Source organism: Lacerta agilis, chromosome 1 (assembly GCF_009819535.1).
Source record: "Lacerta agilis isolate rLacAgi1 chromosome 1, rLacAgi1.pri, whole genome shotgun sequence".
NCBI classification, from domain to species: Eukaryota; Metazoa; Chordata; class Lepidosauria; order Squamata; family Lacertidae; genus Lacerta; species Lacerta agilis.
Window position 1 is genome coordinate 13620876 of NC_046312.1, and position 21639 is coordinate 13642514.

At 48.5% G+C, this 21639-nt stretch overlaps 1 protein-coding gene across 3 annotated transcripts; it reads left to right on the plus strand.

The window, feature by feature from the left end:
• The first annotated feature begins 319 nt into the window (after positions 1 to 319).
• On the plus strand, positions 320 to 19649 carry CKB (creatine kinase B). 3 transcript variants are annotated; one of them, XM_033139058.1, is made up of 8 exons: positions 320 to 469; positions 2286 to 2495; positions 5004 to 5158; positions 8877 to 9009; positions 10545 to 10716; positions 13277 to 13400; positions 14662 to 14851; positions 19240 to 19649. In XM_033139058.1, the coding sequence occupies exons 2-8, from the start codon at positions 2303 to 2305 to the stop codon at positions 19416 to 19418; spliced, it is 1146 nt and encodes a 381-aa protein (XP_032994949.1). In that variant the 5' UTR covers positions 320 to 469; positions 2286 to 2302; the 3' UTR covers positions 19419 to 19649. The 3 variants fall into 3 exon arrangements, with proteins under 3 accessions (XP_032994949.1, XP_032994965.1, XP_032994956.1); XM_033139074.1 differs by lacking the exon at positions 2286 to 2495 and adding an exon at positions 2984 to 3171 and having other exon boundaries at positions 343 to 469; XM_033139065.1 differs by having other exon boundaries at positions 372 to 469; positions 2290 to 2495.
• Positions 19650 to 21639: the final 1990 nt, after the last annotated feature.

The window sequence follows — 21639 nt, forward strand, 5'->3', positions numbered from 1 at the left end:
GACGGGGACGCCGTCCTCCTAAGTCAAGGGTATATAGGACTACAGCCTGAATCCCATATCCTCAGCCCATGTCCCAGAGTAACTTTCCTTTGCTCTAAAGGTCTTTTGCTTCAGCCTGTCAGAGTGTTTTAAAGTCCGGGGCTCCATCACTTTCTCTTTCAACCTCCGCCGCCGGCCCCCCCCCCCCCCCGCGCCTCCCCAATCTGACTGGGGAGGCTGGACAGCAAACTGGGGAGCGATAATAGGCAAGAAAAGACGGAGTGAGCTCACCCCTCCTCGAGAGCCGGGATCCAATGGAATGAATGGAATATAAATACTAGCCAATAGGCAGCGTGCTCTGGGTATCTATAAAAGTGATGGGAAGGTGGGGGCCAGGTTCCATTCCCGGCAGGTCTTTCTGGGAGAGCTGTAGGGTTGTAAGAGGCAAAGGGAACAAGCGCTTTGCCTTTTCTCGTCTTTGAAGCCCTAGGTAAGTTTTTGGAGACCAGGCGGAGCAGCAGTAGCTGCGGTCCTCTTTAGCAATGGAATGAGACTCCGGTTAGAGATGCAGGCTGGGAGGAAAAGGAGATCGGGTGGCGGCTGCGGCTGTTGTTTTCCTTTTTTAGGGAAAAGCAGTCAAGAAACTGCAAAGGGATAAGGAGAGCTTTTGGGGGGCGGGGGTGGGGTTGGCCCAAGATGCGCGTTTGTAAGCTTCTTGGGCTTGGAAAGGAACGAAGAGATGCTAGATTTTATTCTAAGGCGCGGGGTGGGGGAGAGGACGCAGCTCAGAGCTAGGAATGCGTCCACCATAACCAAGAAACAGAGAGATGCTTTAAAACATTGGATGCCTCGCTTTAAAAAAAAAATCCTTCTGCTGCAGGTATATTGCTAGGACACCTCAGTCCGGTTTAGCTGATATTTAGCAGGGTATTCCCATCCATTCATCATCCCTCGCCGATGTCTCCAAAGCAAGCAGAGGAATGCGTCGTTATATAATGGGGACTGTTTCATTTTCCATTATTTTCCTCCCAAGCTAAGCGATTGAGAGGAGAAGAGCCCTTGTAGCGAAAGAGGACTTTAAAAAAAGGGGTTTTTAAAGAAAATATCTGGGTCGTTTCTGCGGAGCAGAACTGCCCCTCTTGAAAGTGGAGAGAGAGAGAGAGAAAGAGTCCGGCGTTGCAGAGAAGCCCCAGCAATCTGGGCGCGCTCGCCAGGTCTTCCTCCTTCCTCCCCCGAGCCGTGGCGCTGCCAACTTACGAGCTGCAGCCAGCCAGCTACCCCTCTCCAAAACGCGGGTCTTGGGTCTCCTTTGGTCCGCGGTTCTCCGGGCTGCCCCCGAGCCTTGAGCAAGGCAGAAGGTGCCGGCTGCATCGCGGCGGGCGGGCGGGGCGGGGCGGGGTGGGGCGGCGAGAGCGCGGCCGTGCGCTCTGGGCGCCTCGAGCCCGCGCCCTGCCTGCCTGCTTGCTCCGGGAGGCGCTCGGCTTCCCTGCGCCCGCGGTCCCTCCGAGATGCACTAGCAGAAAGGCAGTCCGTGCCACCCCTGCTCTTCGCCAAAGTGCTTCCTAGCGCTCGGCCGGATTTCTAGCTTCCTCGTCCGCCCCCTTTCCCGCGTGCTGGCTAGCTGTGCGCAAAACGCTCCTCATCCCGGACCGGCTTTTCTACTCTTGCAAAAGAGAGGCGAGCCGGGGCCTGGGGCGCGCGGAGAGGCTGCTCTTCTCGCTCGCTTTGCAAGTCTGTCTCGCTCTCGCTCTCTGCCTGCGAGCGAAACTAGGCACCCTGCAGTGCGCGCGTAATTTTGCTCGCGAGGAGATCGCCTCGCTGCAAAATAAGTCTCCTCCTCCCCGGCCTTGAAGGTCACCCCTTGGGACCGAGGAAAGGAAGGGAGGCGCTCGGTAGCCGAGCTCTTTAAAAGCTCCTGGAGGAAGCGCTTGGGCGGCTTGTTTTCTATTCCTGGCGCTGCCACCGATGCAGCGCCTTGACCTTGGGCAAATCTCTTAGCGACGGTTTCCCCTCTCTTGCGCTGGTCCCGGAGGCGACCTGTGCCAGCAGGAGAGGGAGCCGGGGGGAGGGGGTGGGGGACGGAGCCATGTTTGCCAAGTACCTGGCATTCCTCCAGGAGGGCAGGTACCAGGGAGGCAGGGTGTTTGAATGGGCAGGTAGGGCAGGCGGCAAGGTGACCTTGCTCCGTGGCCCAGCCTCCTTCCGGAGAGCGACTGCTAAGCCAGTGCCCTGCGGGAAGAGGCAAGGTGATGGCAACACGCTCTCTTCTTCTTCTTCTTCTTCTTCTCCTTCTCCTTCTCCCCTAGCCAGTCAGGTGCCAGCCATGCCATTCTCAAACAGCCACAACCTCCTGAAGTGCAAGTACTCTGCGGAGGATGAGTATCCCGATCTGAGTGTCCACAACAACCATATGGCTAAAGTGTTGACCTTGGAATTGTATGTCAAGCTGAGGGACAAAAAGACGGCTAGCGGCTGCACCTTGGATGATGTGATTCAAACTGGGGTGGATAACCCAGGTAAAAACAAAAAGGACACCTGCTTTGATCCGGATCTGTTCTCCCTCCATTAACGAGGAAGTGCTGCTTTGAAATGGCATCTGGAAGGGGATACAACCTTGACGCCTCCCAAAGGCCTGGCTACTTTAAATAGCCTTGCATATTGGCCACCCAAAACCTTGAAGGTGGTTTTATTCAAAGGAATATAAATCTGGTCAATACATGCAATGGCCCCCCACGGTCTCCCAACAAATCCCTGTGTAAAAATACCCTGCTAAATATGCAAACTGCTGCACAGGAAGAATTTTTCTTTTTAATGCAAGTTCTTAAAACTGAGGCTGTTTCATATATATATATATATATAAATTTTCCTTCCTTGGTTGTCTTCCGTGGCACTTCTTTGGCAAATAAAAGGGGAGCAGATCTTGGTGACATTTTTTTGCTGTCTGTCTTAACGCTGCCGTGTTTGCGGTTTTTTTTTTTTTTTGTTACACATTTCCTCTCTCTAGCAAGAATAAAATGGCCCTCTTTAATAACCAGAAGCTGCCTTCCGATGAGGAATACCCAGACCTGAGCGTCCACAACAATCATATGGCCAAGGTCCTAACCCCGGAATTGTACCAGAAACTGAGAGACAAAGTAACCGCTAGCGGCTGCACCGTGGATGATGTCATCCAGACTGGGGTTGATAATCCTGGTAAAAAGCCTTGATTGAGACTCTTCTCTCTGTACCGGTGGCTTTTTGCTTAGGCTGGCATTGACCCCTGCGTATGTGTTTGTCCGAAGTCGTAGCTGCGATTGCGGAAACATTCCAGCAATTTTACGAGAAGTGTGGTTCCAATGAAACAAGTTACGCAACTGAGCCTAACTCATAATTTTGTGATGGAGTTTCTTAAGGCTTGTTCCCCCCCACCCCCACCCCTCACTTCCTAATTTGGAAACAGTGCCCTATGCCATTAACCTTAATGGCTTTAAAAGGAGATTAGGAAAAGACATGAACATGGTTACTAGTCACGATATCTGTATGTACAGGATCAGAGCTGGAGTTCCTCTGAATATCGGTTGCTGGGGAATGGCTGCAGGAGAGCAATGTTGCCCTCATGCTTTTGGGTTTCCCCTAAAAACTCTCCCCCCCAAAGTATACCTTGGAGTACCAGACATTTGCCTGAGGGCTGCTGTCTTGACGTCCTGCTTGTAAGTTTCTCGGATGTCTGGGCAGCTAGGTTGGAGACAGGATGCTAGGCTAGGTGGCCTCCAGGTTTGCAATTTTTGTAGTTGTTTGTGGGGGGGGGGGGGTCGTCTGTGTTGACAATTGGACAGGCTCCTGAACTGTGTGCACCTTCGTATAATGGCGATTGCATCATCTAAGCAGTGTGACATTTCCGAACAAGGTTTTTTTTTTGGCCTTCATGGTCCTATATTGGTTCCAGGCAATACATATCTTGGTTAGCTCCATTGGAAACTAGTTCCTTAAAGGATTGCACACCCCCAGACAGTATAAACACACACAGCATGAAGCTAGAATGTATGCCATGATTATGTGACTCACAGGATTTAGCACTGGATGCAGAACTTGGTTTCCTGGGAAACTTGGCTGGCTAATGCAGAGAAAATGTTTGTAGTCCTTGCTGCCGTTTCTGCCGAAACTTCAGAAGCTAAAGGATTCTCTTAATAAAATCCCAGAGGTTTGAGTGTGGAGCTTCTTCCCTGCATAACTCCTAGTTCCTGCAACATTAAATTGTGCAAAAACGAAAAAAAAAAATAACTACAGTATAGTTATGCAGGAAGGCAGTTCTCCCTCCCCCTCAAATTGCATCATGCGTACTAGCTTCAGAATCTTGATTAACTGGGTCAGAATTTTAATGTTGACTCTGAAAATGCAAAGCCCTGTAAATGAGAAATGGTGGCCAGACTCTTTGAAGAGGCCAGTATGGGGCTTGGAAAGCAGGCTACGGACATCTCTTTGCCAAGCTGTAACCTTCCGCTGGGTGATTATATTCATATGTGGAATAGATGCAATTGAAATCAATCAACTTTAGTCCTTCGGTTTCAATGGGTCTACTCAGAATATGAATGATGAATAATTGCCCATTGTCAGTAATCTGCCAGGCTCTTTCTCAATACTAGGCAGTGCCCCAAAGCTAGAAACCCTTTGTAATATCGAAGAACAAAAACCAGTTAATTGTGACCGTCCAAGTCTGGTTTTGGGATTTCATAATGTTGAATTGGGGACATCGATCCAGGCACCTTTGCTAAAACTAGCTTTCTAAAAAATATTGCATTTTTGTTGTTGTTGTAATCTGGTGTTCTGGGTGGTCATATGCATTTGTCTGCAAACTGCAAAATGTATTGAATTGGGCTTTGGCCTTTACACCACAGTGAAACATGCTTTACTTACACCTGTGAATGGCATGCAAAATCTGTTCTTGTTCTTCCTGATGACTTGAGTGCATGAAGCTGTTGATATCTTGAAACTAGACTCGAGCACCGTCCAAACTTTTGTCTTTTCTGGCTTGTTGGCCTCTGTAGGGCACCCCTACATTATGACAGTAGGGTGTGTGGCTGGTGATGAGGAATGCTATGACGTGTATAAGGATCTCTTTGACCCCATTATTGAAGACCGACATGGAGGCTACAAGCCTACAGACCAGCACAAGACGGACCTGAATTCCGATAACTTGCAGGTAGGAAAAAAACCTCTTTATATAGGGGTAGGTTTGTTGGAATTGCCTTTTAATTTGACCTTACAGGGCTGACAGGACTTCAGTACATCTGGAGGGGGGGGGCAAAGCTCCCTTGCCCTGGAACAATATCGTAGGCACTTGCCAAATGTTACACCCTGCCTAGGTGTCTCCTTTTGCAAAAGAGGAACAGCCTTCCTTGAAGGCATCCTTAGGTTGACCTTGATATTTGCACAGGTTGACTAGGACGACTGCTCCTGCGGGAAGAATAGTAGACTCAGACTTCTACAGTTGGGGAAGGGACACCGGGGGCCAGCCTCCTGCAATGCAGGAATTTTAACTAAAGCATCCACGACAGATGGCCATCCAATCTCTGCTTAAAAACCTCAAAGGAAGGAGAGTCCATCGCCTCCTAAGGGAACGGCTTAGGGAGCTGGGTATGTTTAGCCTGGAGAAGAGAAGGTTAAGGGGTGATATGATAGCCATGTTCAAATATATAAAAGGATGTCATATAGAGGAGGGTGAAAGGTTGTTTTCTGCTGCTCCAGAGAAGCGGACACGGGGCAATGGATTCAAACTACAAGAAAGAAGATTCCACCTAAACATTAGGAAGAACTTCCTGACAGTGAGAGCTGTTCGGCAGTGGAATTTTCTGCCAAGGAGTGTGGTGGAGTCTCCTTCTTTGGAGGTCTTTAAGCAGAGGCTTGACAGCCATCTGTCAGGAATGCTTTGATGGTGTTTCCTGCTTGGCAGGGGGTTGGACTGGATGGCCCTTGTGGTCTCTTCCAACTCTATGATTCTATAAGGGAGACGGTTCCACTGTCAAAGAGCTCTTGCCGTCAGAAAATACTACCTGATGCTTAGTTGGAATCTCCTTGAAACTTGAAGCCACTGGTTCGAATCCTACCTTCTAGAGGAGGAAGAAACAAGCTTGCTCCCTCTCCCACGTGACAACCCATGAGATATTTGAAGATGGCTATCATATCCCCTCTTATCTAGGCTCGACATACTCAACTCCCTCAACGAGCTTGTTAGCACAGCCACCGAGATGGAGCCAAACCTGTATTTATTAAAAAAGATTATTCTTTCCATTAAAAAGCCCTAATAAAGGCTGTCTAGGCATATATGCAGACATAGATACTGAGAATTTATTAGGCTTGGTTGGGTGTAAGGGGGCAAATGCCTTTTGTAGATTGGTACTTACTGTGAGTGCCTGGTGGCTATTGCTTCTTGGAGCAACTCTGGTGAGACACGTTCCTCTTAAAGGAGGCATATGGTGCCTCTGAATGAAATTGGTACAGGATTACTCTCTTCCCTTTGCATCTCTGCTGCTTCTACAGAGTTAACTCCTCCTCTCTGTGTGCCCCACTCACCCCACTGTGAAGCTTGGAAAGAACAACTCCTAAGAAAGGAAGAGAGTAGCCTGCAATATTTTGATCGTTTGCGTAAAACTGATAGAGCTACATGTGGCTGAGAAAACCGATCTGTCTATACCTGTGGTTCTCAGACATTTTTCTCTGGGACACACTTTCAGAAGAAAATTTTTCTCATGCCACGCAGTTTTTTTAATATTATTGGAAAATGAAAACGAAAAACTCATAGCAGTGCTTGATTTATGGCATAGAACACAACTGTTTTATAACATGGTTACAGCACCTCCAGGAAGTATAAAACAATGCGGCTACGTATGATCAGGAATCACTCCCAAAATGTAATAGATTGTCCTTGGATCTTCCTCCCCCATACCAGTGTTGAGAACCAGTGATTTATCCATTCACACAGCCTGGGATAATGGGATTGAATGAGCCCTAGATCACTTTGATGGCTGTTAGTTTTCAGTGGTGCCATTAGGTAATCTTGGACTTTTGGATGTAATGAGCTTATGGGGCCCCCCTCTGGTAAGGTGTGTTACTTCTGAATGCGGTAGGCTTGACTTGCTGTGCTGGGGGGTCTCATTCTGCTGTTTGGGGCCCAGGATCTCAGCCCCCAAATCCTAACCTGAGTAAGCTACTGGCTGGATTTTACTAGCAAGCAGTCTGTGTGTTTGGAAGGTAACTTCATTCCCGTTTAAATGTTCTGTATGTGCACATAAACACCCACACACTAAATCTATGGTCCCATCCACACCATATAAGGTAAAGGTTATGGGACCCCTGACCATTAGGTCCAGTTGTGTCCGACTCTGGGGTCATGTGGTCAGCATGACTAAGCCACTTCTGGCGAACCAGAGCAGCGCACGGAAACGCCGTTTACCTTCCCGCCAGAGCGGTACCTATTTATCTACTTGCACTTTGACGTGCTTTCAAACTGCTAGGTGGGCAGGAGCTGGGACCGAGCAATGGGACCTCACCCCGTCGCGGGGATTCGAACCGCTGACCTTCTAATCAACAAGCCCTGGGCTCTGTGGTTTAACCCACAGCATCCACACCATATACCTGTGTATAAAACACATTTATACCACTTTAACAGTCATGGCTTTCCCCATGGAATCCTGGGAACTGGAGTTTGTTAAAGGTGCTGGGAATTGTTGCTCTGTGTGTGATAAATGGCAGTTCCAAGGGTTCTTGAGGTTATTTAATTTAAATTGTAGCTGCTTCCCAGGATTGCTATTTGGCCTGGTCTCACAGACAAACTGAATATTGCCGCTTTCCCTCCCTGACCATGAGGCAGGCACATCCAACAATGGGGAGGGCTGTGGAGCTGGGGCAGGACACCTGCCTTGAATGCAGAGGGCCCCAAGTGGAATCCCCAGCACCTCTAGGTAGGGCTGGGAGAGATCAGAAAACCTGGAATTTCTGTCAGTTGGTGTGTCAACAATACAAACGATGGAACTGAAACTTCTATTTTATCATGTGAACCACCCTGAGATCTTGTGTATTATCTTAATAAATAATAATAATAATAGCAGCAAACTGCCTTATTAATATAGTAATCCCGAGAGGATTCTCTTTAGCAAGTCTGCCATTTATGGCCAAAGTCCTGTCTCTTAATACGGACATGAGTCATGTAACTATGACTTCTTCCCTTCAGAGGTTACTTTGCATTTTTCTGGGTGTGAATGACAAAATGCTGCTTTCTGCAGAACTCCGGGACCAGCGCTCTTAATCTAGATCAGGGTTTCCCAAACTTGGGTTTCTAGCTGTTGTGGGACTGCAACTCCCATCATCCCTAGCTAGCAGGACCCAGTGGTGGTCAGGGATGATGGGAATTGTAGTCCCAAAAACAGCTGGAGACCCAAGTTTGGGAAACCCTGATCTAGATGCTGGCTGTGCTTGAAATTTCTGAAGGGAAAGCTTACCAGGAGAAATAGGACCTTATCATAAATTGGCTGCGCCATCGTTTGGATAGCTCAGTTGGCTAGAGCATGGTGCTGGTAACGCCAAGGTTGCAGGTTCGATCCCCATATGGGGCAGCTGCGTCTTTATTCCTGTGTTGCAGGGGGTTGGAATAGATGATCCTCGGGGTCCCTTCCAACTCTGCAATATTATATATCGTGGCAGCTGAGAACTTGTGATCTGCTGGCTGGGAAATGCATCTGCACCATCTATAATGAATGGCTGTGAGGCTGGCCATTAAAATTTCAGCACAGAAGCTTCGCCGAATGACTTGTGTTTTAATTCTTGGGTTGTTGCACTCATTAAATGCTGGGCAGGACAGCCTGATGAATCGTCTGCGGTTACGCTGGGGTTGGTTCTAAGACCTTCCTTCCTGTATCTTGCAGGGTGGCGACGACCTGGACCCCAACTACGTCCTGAGCTCACGTGTCCGAACTGGTAGGAGCATCCGCGGCTTCTGCCTGCCGCCTCATTGCAGCCGAGGGGAGAGGCGTGCTATCGAGAAGCTGTCCGTGGAAGGTAAAAGGTTATGGCACGCTGAAAAAAAAAAAAAAAAAAAAAAAGCGAGCAGAGACTCTAGCCCGTAGCCCTGAACGTAACATGATCACATGGGACGAGGAAGAATGCGAAACGCATGAATCATTCAAGCCTTGTATACGATGACATAGCAAGTTCCAGTTAAACAAGGCGCTTGGGACTGAATCTTCTCGGGCTCCCCCCCCCCCCCCAGTTTAGGTTCTTGGCAGCATTTGGGAAGCTGGCACCTCTGTTCCATAGCACCTCTTTAAAAGAGAAAAGGACTGCATTGTTGTCTCTAAAAGGTGAGATGTGGAAGAGGAAGTTTATTGTGCAATAAAGGCAAGCAGAGAGACAGACAAGCCACACCTGCGGCAGGAAGCTGGGAGCTGGAGGAGTTCTGTGCTCTTTCCCATGCTTGCATAAGAAGCTTTGGCTCCTCCCTGGTATGGAAAAGCATACCTGACAGCAGATAAGCAAGCATTGCTCCTTGGTATCCGACAACTTAATAGGGCAACGAAAGGGTTGAGGAGAACAGGGGGCTCACATTCCGTTTTTTCTCCTCCCCATCCCTGACTACCTGGGGAAATTGCCAGCTAAGTTGCCCTGGTGGAGAAGTAAAAAATTATATATAAGCACACTTGAGTTGCCATTCTAAGCTTGGATTTGCTGCCATCTTGGCATGCTGAGGTCATGTCTGCGGCATGCATTTGACTTCACCCAAAGAATCCTCGGAATTGCAGTTTACCCTTAGCAGAGCTACAATTATCAGCACCTTCAACAAGCAGCAGTTTGCAGGAAGGGGGAGGGGGAGCCACATGAATTGAATCTTAGCGTTGGGACCCAAGGGTCATCTAGTCCAACCCCCTGCAATGCAAATGCAGGAATCTCGGCTAAAGCATCTGTGACAGGTGGCCATCCAACCTCTGCTTAAAAACCTCCAAGGAAGGAGAGTCCGCAACCTCCTGAGGGAGACTGTTCCACTGTCAAACAGCTCTTACTATCAGAAAGCTCTTGCTGATGTTAAGTTGAAATCTCCCCTTTTTTTGTAACTTGAAGCCATTGGTTCGAGTCCTAGCTTCCTTTATGGTGTGCATGTGTATAATCTAAATAAGAATGTTGTTTGCATTCCCTTAAATATTGTGATGTGTTAACTCAGGTCAGCAACCTTTTTCAGCCATAGGCTGGTCCACAGTCCCTCAACCCATGTGATGGGCCGGACTATTTTTTTTTTGGGGGGGGGGGGGAAATGAATGAATTCCTATGCCCCACAAATAACCCAGAGATGCATTTTAAATAAAAGGACAAATTCTACTCATGTAAAAACACCAGGCAGTCCCCACAAATAACCCAGAGATGCATTTTAAATAAAAGGATACATTCTACTCATGTAAAAACACCCTGATTCCTGGACTGTCCGTGGGCCGGATTGAGAAGGCGATTGGGCCGGTTAGGTTGCCTACCCCTGTGTTAACTCGTTCTAAACAAAAACCAAAAACCAGCAGTAATTCTGCAAGCCTCTCTCTTGCTTTTCCCAGCTTTGGCTAGCCTGGAAGGGGACCTGAACGGGAAGTACTATGCTCTGAAAAACATGACGGATGCGGAACAGCAGCAGCTCATCGATGACCACTTCCTCTTTGACAAGCCGGTCTCTCCTCTGCTCTTAGCCTCCGGAATGGCACGGGACTGGCCTGATGGCAGGGGCATTTGGTGAGTAACGCCCAGTAAAGGCAACCCTTAAAAAAAAATGACGGAAGGAAGGAAATGGGGGGATGCCAATATTCACTTGGCCGGCAGCACCTAATATGTGTAGGTAGATTCTGGTCTTTCTTGATGCATGTCTTCAACAGGCAGGAGGAACAAGCCCTGGTCAGTAAATAGGAGAATTAAGACCTTTTGAACAGTGATTAAAAAGCAACTGCTTCCAATGTAAAATGGCCTTAGGGTGCAGCCTTTGTTAACCTGGTGCCCTCCAGATGTTTTGGGTAACAACTCTGACCACTGGACATGCTGACCAGGGCTGATGGGAATTTTGGCAACTTTTAGAGGGCCACAGGTTAGCCACCACCCTGTAACTAAACTCACTTGGAGCCATTAGGCTGATTCCAAGGGAGGTGTTGATATCGACTGCTCTTCTGATAAAACAGTTTCATGACCCATTATCGAGCAGCTGTTCCCAAAGCAATGATAATGATTCCTCCTCCTTGGACAGAGGTGTAGCGAGCTGCTTTGCCGCACGGGGCGGCAATCTTAAAGGCACCCCTCGCCGGGGGGCAGTGCGCCACTCCCTAGCGCACGCGCCCTGACGTCACAATGTGTGCGCAGCCTCCTGGGTGGACTGCGCATGTGTGGACATGTGCAGTCCACCCAAGATGATGGGCACAATCGGCCGGCGCCCCTTCTGACCGGCACCGGACCATGCCGTGCTTTAAGGCTGCAGCGGTCGGAAGGGGTGCCGGCCAATCGCGCCCACCATCTTGGGTAGACATGCGCAGTCCACCCAAGATGGCGGGCGCAATGGGCCGGCACCCTTTCCATGCGGTGCGGCAACCTTTAAGGCTGCAGCACATGAACAGCAGCACAGACGCTGTGCTGCTGTTTGCGCGTTGCAGCCTTTTAAAAGTTGCTGCGCCGACGGTGTCGATTGCAGGGGTGGGGCCTGCCCCCAGAGTGTCACCCTCCAGGGTGGTACCTGGGCCGGACCACCCCTGCCCCCTTGCTCCGCCCATGTCCTTGGATATCTTCCAGGCTCTTAGCTTGGCCTCAGAGAATGAAGGCAACGTGAAGCTTTCTCTAGATTGCCCTGATATTCAGTTGTAGTGTGTGAATTTTGTATTGGGAGCAAGCCAAGTCATGTGCCAGGGAGTGCCAGTTCTGGGATGGGAATGAATCCCTGCTATGCAAATAAATCCAGCATTCCTCACTTCTCCAAGTAGCCTGGATTATAGATGTGGGCATCCCCCTCCAGTATGATTTACGGTTGCTACACATAAGAGGGTGAGTGCTTTAAATGGCACAGCCGTGTCTTGGCAAGAATATATGGAAGTCTGAACTTGTCCCAAAGTGAAGATCAGAGCTAGGAATTGAGGATTTCAAAAGCAGAATGCCAGTGACTATTGCATGCACTGAAAATCTTTCAGTAAGATTTTATTACAACCTTTCATAATAAAAAAACAAACTGATCTAAACGAGAGGCAGAGAAGAATGCAAAGTCCTCTCTCACAGGTGGATCTTAACTTGTCCCACACAGAAAATGGTGAATCCTCCCAGCTCTCAACTGCGAGCTTCCCTTTCTTCTCCCATCCTGCCTCTCTTAAACCCGGAGTAGACAATAACAAAACAACATCAACAACAACACAAAGAAACAGAGTAAAGCAGCAGCAAAAACAAAGGGGGGAAATAGAGATAAAAATATTAAAGGAGTAAAAAAAGAAATGAATTAAGAGGAGTTTAGAGTAGATGATTTGCAAGGCACCTTCAAACCCTAATACCCCATGGATTGGGTCCTAACTAGGCTTCCATTCATGGATGGGACTAAGATCCAGTAGATATTCCAACTGGCAGAATTTTCACAATTTTACCTAAAGTTCCCTGCGCTGCAGTTCATGCTGTGCTCCCAAATCTTTAGAGCAGGGTTTTTTGGGGGGTGGGGTGGGACACAATAAATTCTAGGGACAAGGGGGAGATCTTGATAGTTGCTTCCCCCCCCACTGTCTTGTACTGGTGGGAATAATAAGTTAGCAGAATTCCAATTGTGGGGTACACCTCAAGCTCTGGATCTCGGTCCAATCCCATTTTATCCTTGCAACAAACCAAAGTAGAATAGGCTGAGAAATGGCGATTTGCCAGGGCTCCCTACTTGGGAGCCGAATGCGGATCTCCAGGTTTTGAGTGCATTGTGTTACCCACTGCACGGCCCTGAGTTGTTGCTGTTTTAGAAACCCAAAAGTCTTTACCAGATGGATCCCTACTTTTCCAAGGTTTTCTTGTTCAGCTGAAAGCTAAAATAGTCGATCTGTGGTGTGCATAACATTTGGTTGAAAGCAGAAAGCTCAAAACGCCCTGGGGTAGTTTTGATGGCCATCTAAGAGGGGGTGGGCTTCTGCAAAGCCACCGTGGGCACAGAAAGCGTCTGTGGGAAGGTATCTCTAAAGCTACAACTACAGACGGAGCAAGCTTTAAAAATGTGGCTAGCTTAACTTAGATTCTATGGCTCGAGGAAGGGTTAAAGGAACAGCTCTCAACGCCGTCCCTACCTTGTGTCCTTCAGGCACAACGACAACAAGACATTCCTTGTGTGGATCAATGAGGAAGATCACCTTAGAGTTATTTCTATGCAGAAAGGTGGAAATATGAAGGAAGTTTTCACCCGCTTCTGTACTGGGCTAACGCAGGTAAATATAAGTGTGTGTCAAAGTGAGTGCAAGTCTCCTTCCTCCCTCCCTCCCTCCGTGTGTTTGTGTTTTGATGTGGTGCAACCTTCTCTGCGGCACTCAGAAGTGCTGACCTAAGTGTTGGCTCTAAACTCAATGCAGCAGAGTGTGGCTTTGCGAATTCCCAGTTCAGGCAGAGGTGGTGGTGCAGTGAGAAGAGAATGCAGCTGCCTCCTGGCAACAGAGCCCCTGTGCCTGCACTGGAGTGCTTCCTGCCTTCGTATCTGGAGGAATGAGAGGTCTCGGGCAATTGACCGTGGCCATGTGCTCCCAGGGGGAAGGCCCGTCTCTGAAATTTCTGGAGAGCGTTGGAGTGCAGGCAGCCTTGCATGCTTAAAGCTGTCGTCCTCTACAGATGGAAACACAGTGCTCTTTGAGGTTGCCTGCATGTACGCAGCAACCTGATAGGCTCGAATAGATGCTCTAAGGCGCATCCATAGTGGTAGGGTTTTGTAATCTGTCCCTAAGGTGCATCTGTGAGAGCTCTGAAAAGGGGTAAGAGGGTGGGTTTCTCTTCTGCGTTTCCAAATCCTGCATTAATCATTCAGGTATTTGGTCACTGCCTCTTTCTAAGAAACGAGTCAGTCGAGTGTGAGGCAGTATTGGGTGGGGAACCTGTCTCAGCCTGAGGGCCACTTTCCTTCACAGTCAACCTTCCGGGGTCCACATGCTTGTGGTGGATGGAGCCAGCTGCAAAAGTTGGCAGAGAAACAGGTTCAGTTTGCAGTAAGCTACCTACAAGCCAGAAGTTTTCACGCTCTTCCAGCTCTTCATCCTGGCTGGCAAGAGGCATTTTTTTGCCTTTTGAAGGACATATTCCTGAAGGGCTGCATTAAGCCTCAAGGCTGTGAGGCCATGTGGTGTAGTGGTTAGAGTGCTAGGACCTGGGAGACCAGGGTTCAAATCCCCACTCAGCCACGAAGCTCACTGGGTGAGCTTGGGCCCAGCCCACGGCATAAGCTCCTGGTTTCACCTCGCATTTTATCATCGCAACTACACAGCTCATTAGGTCAGGTTGAGAGACTGTGGCTGGCTTCCTGGCTGAGTGAGGATTTGAACCCCAGTCTCTCAGGTCCCTAGCCCAACACTCTAACTGCTGCAGCTGACTGACTTCTACCACGCTGCAATGATGATAGGACTTGTAGCTCCTTAATCTTGAGAGAGGAAGGGGTTTCTTCATAATGGCCTGTCTTTTTTTTTCTTCCGCCCCTGACACACCTAGATTGAAAACCTCTTCAAATCCAAAAACTACGAATTCATGTGGAACCCTCACCTGGGCTACATCTTGACCTGCCCATCCAACCTCGGCACAGGTCTCCGTGCCGGAGTGCACATTAAGCTACCCAACCTTGGCAAGCACGAGAAATTTGGCGACATCCTCAAGAAGCTGAGGCTGCAGAAACGGGGCACAGGTGAGGAACCCAAAACCTGGACTTGGGACTTTATATCAAATTTACTCCTTGCTTTTTTGGCAAGACCAAGTGCCACTCAGGCTGTCCCGCAGACCAAGCCATAAAAATGATGTGACATGACTGCAGCAGGCATTTTAAAAAAATACAAACATTGAAAATCAGGGCTGTGCATGGCCATTCTCTTGATTTGGTGGCCGGATCCAGCACTTTGGAATGGCCCTGATCTAACCCCGAGGGCAGCCAGGCACCAGTCAAGGTGCTGAACCCACTTTTACAGTCAGGCAGTTGGGGCTGGGGAATCATGCGGAGGGATTTTTTGAGAGGATCGGGGGGGGGGAGCCCTGATTAAGCATACAGGGGGGAAGGTAAGGCGATGATCATTAACTTTATTTATATGCCACCCATCTGACCGTGTTGCTTCAGCCACTCTGGGTGGCTTCCAGCAAAATATTAAAACACAAAAAAACCCCTCAAACGTTTCTAACCTCCCTGTACAGGTGACTTCTGCAAATCAGATAGATGTTTATTTCCTTGACATCTGATGGGAGGGCATTCCACAGGGTGGGTGCCACTACCAAGAAGGCCCTCGGCTCTGCCCTCTCGGATGCATGCAGGCACCCCACTGTTGGAGCCCCCCCCCCCGACAGCCCTGGACTCTGGGTCACTTCGATTCAGTCTGTGATCCAGTGTTACAACCATATGGGAAACAAATCAGAAGGTCAGGGCAGCAGACACTTTTTCACCAGGTGCCAAAAAGCAGCGGTGTTGTTCAACACAAAAATTGGGAGAAGACAAAGCTTTCTATTGGTTTCCTCCCCCAAATTAATTTTATTAGTTTCCCACTATTTCCCAATAATAACCCGATTATAACACTTGGTATGAATCAGTAAAAACCGGGCAAAAGCTTTACCCTACAGCGAAAACCGCAGGTGCAGCAAACATTGGAAGTGGCTCTATATCAAGTCAGAAAACTGATCCATTCGGCTTCATATTGCCTGCCCTGGCTGGCAGCAGCTCTCCAGCATTTCAGGCAGCAATCTTTTCCTGAGCTACCTGGAGATGCCCGGAATCAAACCTGGAACCTTCTGCTTGCAAACCGAGTGCTCCAAGCACTGCTGTACTGCTGTTCCCTTGGATGTAGTCGCATATTTGAAGAGAAATGACGCAGCTTCTTGCTGCTTTAGGTTTATGCCCAGCCTGCAGGTCCAGCTGTTAGGCTCTAGGTCAGGCACAGGGAACTTTCAGGCAAGGTATGCTTGCCAGGGTGCTGAATCGGCCTGCAAACCCTCAGCCGCAGCCGAGAACATACGGCAAAGCTATGGTTGCAAAGGAGCCTTGGGGTGCATTCCTGATTATTCCTTTTCAAGCAAGGCTTGCCTTCAGCACCACAAGCGAGCCCTGCTGGGATTGGTGCTACTCAGGAGCTCTTGAGTGCAGCCAATCCCTGCTGTTCGTCACTCTTCCTGCTTTTGGCAGGAATCTTTCCAGCCACGGTTTGATTTCAAACTGAGGCTGGAAAGGAAGAATTCAGACATGCACCTTTGAAGTCGAAAGAGCCTGGTGCAATGCAACATTGGCTGGTTGACAGGCAGGTCAGTGGAAGGGAGGCTGCATCTGGCCTTCCCCACTTCTGCTCTTGATAGTGCTTTAAAAAAAGAGTATATAGTCAGGCAGCACAGCCAAGGTGGGGCACCCTTTGAAATTTGTCAGGGCAACACCAGGGTTGCCATATCTTGAGGAGCAAAAAATAGGATAGCTTGAGCTGCTGCCAGCCTGAGAGAGAGGCGCATGGGGCCATTGCCACACCCATGCGTCTCTTTCCCCGGCTCGGGTTGGCAGTGGCCACGGCATGCAGAGCAAGCCTGAGCTGCTGCCAGCCCGAGCAGGGGCAGGACCGCAGCTCTTACTTGATATTTGCTCTGACGGTCTCACTCTGTGGTGGTGCTTCCACTTCCAGGGCACAGCACCCTCCAAAACATGTGCATGCCCCTCTAAGCCTCCCCCCCGATATTTAAGAAAGCCCCCAAATCCAGACATTTCGTTTAAAACGGGTGAGCATGTTTGCTCCCAAAAAGAGGGCATGTCTTGGTTTTCCCGGACGTATGGCAACCCTAGACAACACTTGGTTATTAAGTTGAGATAAACATGTGATGTTAGATAGGTTTACAGGATGCCATTTGCAAATGGCTAAGTGGCTAAAGACCAATGCAGTGGAGAAAAATCTGTTTTAGGATTTGGTGCAGGAAGGCATAGGCGGACTCTGTATTCCTAAATTTCTTAGAGCCGCAGCATGCTACTCGTGTTTCGGAATTTATATCTCCTTATTTGAAGGACCACCCCAAAGCCAGCCTCATAAGTCAAAATCATTAGGAATAACACAGCGATACAACCTCCGGTGCAATAAAATAACTCAAAAATTTGGATCCCATTGTTCGATTTATTGTACTAGCCTGGCTGTGGAGAACGTCTTCCATCCCTTCAGGCTAACCTTTATATGCTGCAAATATATAAAAATATCAAAGTGGTTTACAACACATAAAAACATGTAATGAAAAAAAATGTTAAAAAGTTAAAAACAGACCCATTTCTGTCTGGCTTCAGGCCTGGTACTAAAACAACCATTACTGAGGCTCCTGACTTTTATTAGGAGAAAGAGGCTAGAGATCATCTATCGAATCTCGTTGGCCTCTCCGTGTCATTCATCACCATTGACGATGGTTTCTTTCTGGAGAGACTGTTGGGAGAAGGGAGCACCATGTTTAGGAATATATATATATATCCCACAATTCATAAATATCAGAGCAGCTGACTACAATCGTACATAAAAACCCATAACAGTTGTTGGCATAATTTTGGCAGCATGGAAATGTTTTCAGAAGGTTTTTGAAGGTGTCCTGCTGAAACTCCCTTGGAAAAGCTTTCTGTTTCTTGTTGCTGTCAGGGGAACCTCACCAACTCAGGAGATGGGCAGCAATTCTCCTGCCGATTGTTTTGGGAGACCGAGCTGGATATTAGGGTTCAGGTGCTCGCTTAAGCTACCCTGGACCCAAGTTGTTCAGAGCTTTATAAATCAATACAAGGACTTTGATGTTTCATTGACTTCACTCTTCCTTGCTGGATCAGTAGCAAAGGAGGGTAACAAAGATGGCTGCCAGCCATACGGGAAAGAAACCCTGTGAGAAAAGGTTGAAGGAAGCGGAGCCTAGGGAGTGATGGGTCCAGCTCTGTGTGCCTCCTAGCGGCCCCCTCATTGTGGGAAGCGAAGCTACAGGGAACCAGGCAAGAGGGTCTTCTCGGTAGTGGCACCTGCCCCGTTGAACACCCTCAGATGTCAAGGGCAAGGGTGCCAACTTGAATAAAATATTATGGGGGCCCAGGTAAGCCCTGCCCTGCATAACCTTTTTTTAAAAAAATATTTAATCATTTTTCCATACAAACATCAACCGCTAAAGACACATACAACAAAAACCATAATAACAATAATTATGCTCCACCCTGCATAATCGATCACATGACAAAGTGCACACACCCTATTTGAATGGGAATGCCCATCAACTTTTTGGGGGCCCAGCCCCCCCTGAAATATTTTATTGTGGGGCCCAAAGCCCCCACAGCCCCTAGGAGTTGGCTCCCTATGGTCCAGGAGATCAGGAACTAGACAACCTCTAGAAAACATTTGAAGGCGGCCCTGTATAGGGAAGCTATTTAATGTTTTATCTTTTTACATACTGCATTTTTCCATGTATAAGACTATAGGGACCCCTGACCGTTAGGTCCAGTCGGGTCGGACTCTGGGGTTGCGACGCTCATCTCACGTTATCGGTTGAGGGAGCCGGTGTACAGCTTCCGGGTCATGTGGCCAGCATGACAAAGCCGCTTCTGGCAAACCAGAGCAGCGCATGGAAATGCTGTTTACCTTCCCGCCGGAGCGGTCCCTATTTATCTACTTGCACTTGTGACGTGCTTTCGAACTGCTAGGTTGGCAGGAGCAGGGACCGAGCAACGGGAGCTCACCCCGCCGCAGGGATTCGAACCGCCGACCTTCTGATCGGCAAGCCCTGGGCTCTGTGGTTTAACCCACAGCGCCACCCGTGTCCCAGTATAAGACTATTTCCCCCCATTTTTTAAAGTTTAAAATTGGGGGTCATCTTACACACGGAATGTTGCAGTTATTTATTTCTTAATTTTCAGCTAAAAAAAACCAGGGGTCGTCGTATACATGGAAAAATGCGGTACGTTGGAAGCCACCCAGAGTGGCTGGGACAAGCCGGTCAGATGGGCGCGGAGTACAAATAATAAATTATTATTATCTGCAAGGCCAACTCGGGTTTTATGCAGAGTTTTCGGCCTCTCGGTTTGATCCCCTTTTCCTGTTTGCTTTTCCTCAGGTGGTGTGGACACGGCTGCGGTGGGAGGCGTGTTTGATGTCTCCAATGCCGACCGCCTTGGGTTCTCCGAGGTGGAGCTGGTACAGATGGTGGTTGATGGGGTGAAGCTGCTGATCGAAATGGAGAAACGCCTTGAGAAAGGCCAGTGTATTGACGACCTCATCCCAGCTCAGAAATGAAAAGCACTTTAACACCCCAGCTCTCCCCCATGCTTCTTCCTAACTTATTGGATAATTAATTAATAAAAAAAAGAAGATGCTCCAATCAAAATCCTGGAGTTGAAAGAGAAATTCCCACTTAGTAACACTTGTAGAAAGTCTTCCATCCATATGTGTTAGAGTTTATTTTTTTGATGGCTGAAATGTCACGGAGAAAATGAAATAAAAACCATTGTTTGGCTTGACAAATGATTGACTTGTTGCCTTCTGTTTTTCAAGGGCATTTAGTGGCTCGGTAAGGCTTCTGGCTCCTCGGGGTAGTGGGAATTGGGGACGAACTGAGATTATAATATAATTTGTCCTTTGACTCTTAACTTGCTTCAGCATCATTCTAGGGCCATTGTGCAAATCCTGAACTCTCTCCCCCTCACATATTTATGTATCTTCATATATAAAGAAACATGTAAGATGTCTTCATGCTCTGCAGGTTTGCATGTCTCCCAGTAGGTGGCCATGCCGACTGCAGCATGAGGCATGGCAGGCAAGCCCAGATGAGCTATATATGGAAGGGCAAGGGGAGCCCTGTGTCGCGAGCACTTCCGCCCTGTACAGCCACCCCTGGACGTTTCACGGTCTATCAGTGCTGCACCAACGACAAACGGTCCCCGCTTGGATGTGGAGGCAGAGTCTCTCTGCCTCGGAGTCTGAACCCCTCCCCACGGAAAAGGGTACCTCAGTGGCTGCAGATTGGAGGAGGAAGAGGAGTCACTGCTGCCACCACCCACTGAAAGGGGCACATGTGACGTACGTACTGCATGCAGGTGTGTGCGTGATGTCGCATGTCTGTGTTGTGGCGGGCACCCACAGACCTGAGGGTGTGATGGCGCCCCTGCTATGCAACCGGTTCCCCCAGCTGGGGCATCATTGCTGCTTACAGTGCCCGGGGTAGGGACACGGTACAGCAAAGTGGAAGGCAACTTGGGACTGGGTCATAGCTGTCAACGTTCCCTTTTTTTTGCGGGAAATTCCCTCATTCTAGCGCCGTTTCCCATTGCAAAAAAAGGGGAAATTGACAGCTATGGCCATTTCCCAATGCAAAAAAAAAAAGGAAGGTTGTGCGCCAACAGAGCCAATCGAGCACTCTTGCCGGTGCACTTGCAGAGTCCTGACCTTTGCCCTGTCCCTGCATTGCACAGGTGTGCAACAGTGGTGCCAGATGTGTGGTGGCATTTTTCTGCTCTGCTGCTCCTACTTTGTAGGAGTTCCAAGTCACAGCTCTGGGCATCTCTCTTGATCAAAACAGCCACTGCATCTCATGGCTGGGGAGTCCAGTGCCCCTTCTTTGTTACGGACCACGAAGGCAGTGTGGTATAGCTAAGAAATGCGGGCAGAGACCAAAAGCCCAGGGTTTTCATTGTCTCTTCTTCTGCCTTCATGCAGGGCCTTCATCATGGCGTATACACGTTACCATTTTATTCATACAACAGCCCTTTGAGGTAGATTGAATTGAGGGCTGCAAATCACCCAAATCTATGGCTACACAGAGATTTCAACATTGTGTTTCTACAGCGCTGGTCCCAATGCTCCAGTTACAGGTGGGTAGCCGTGTTGGTCTGCCATAGTCGAAACAAAATAGAAAATTCTTTCCAGTAGCACCTTAGAGAGCAACTGAGTTTGTTCTTGGTATGAGCTTTCGTGTGCATGCACACTTCTTCAGATACCAAGTGTGCATGCATACGAAAGCTCATACCAAGAACAAACTCAGTTGGTCTCTAAGGTGCTACTGGAAAGAATTTTCTATTTTGGTCCCAATGCTGTAAGGAATGGACCACAGTGGCTTTGAAGGTTCATGTGTCTTGAAAAACCCGATGGGCCTGTCAGGCTTGTTCTCCTGTGGTTCCAGAGGTCTAAAACTAATGGGTGGAAATTGCAAGGACATGGCAGAAGCTTTTTAAACAGTGGAACAGATTGCCTTGAGCAGTGATCTCCACTAAGAGGCATGTAGGTAGACGTTGAGCATACGGTATGCTAAAGTTGCAGCCTACATTCAGCAGGAGGGTTAGACTATAAGATCTCCTTTTAATTCTACAATTCTGCAAGTGACCTTTAGGTATACAAAACAAGATTGCATGTCAAATGAACATACAGATTAAATCATAGCTGTCAACACACCTCAAATTATTATATCAAGATCTCCTGGACTGCATCGCAACTGATGCTTCATCAGAACGAAAGGGAGAAT

Coding starts and splice junctions, on each gene's coding strand:
- CKB (XM_033139058.1), top strand. CDS start 2,303: ATGCCATTCTCAAACAGCCACAACCTCCTGAAGTGCAAGTACTCTGCG. Junction 5,159..8,876: donor TGAATTCCGATAACTTGCAG/GTAGGAAAAAAA, acceptor TGTATCTTGCAG/GGTGGCGACGACCTGGACCC. Junction 14,852..19,239: donor GCTGCAGAAACGGGGCACAG/GTGAGGAACCCA, acceptor GCTTTTCCTCAG/GTGGTGTGGACACGGCTGCG.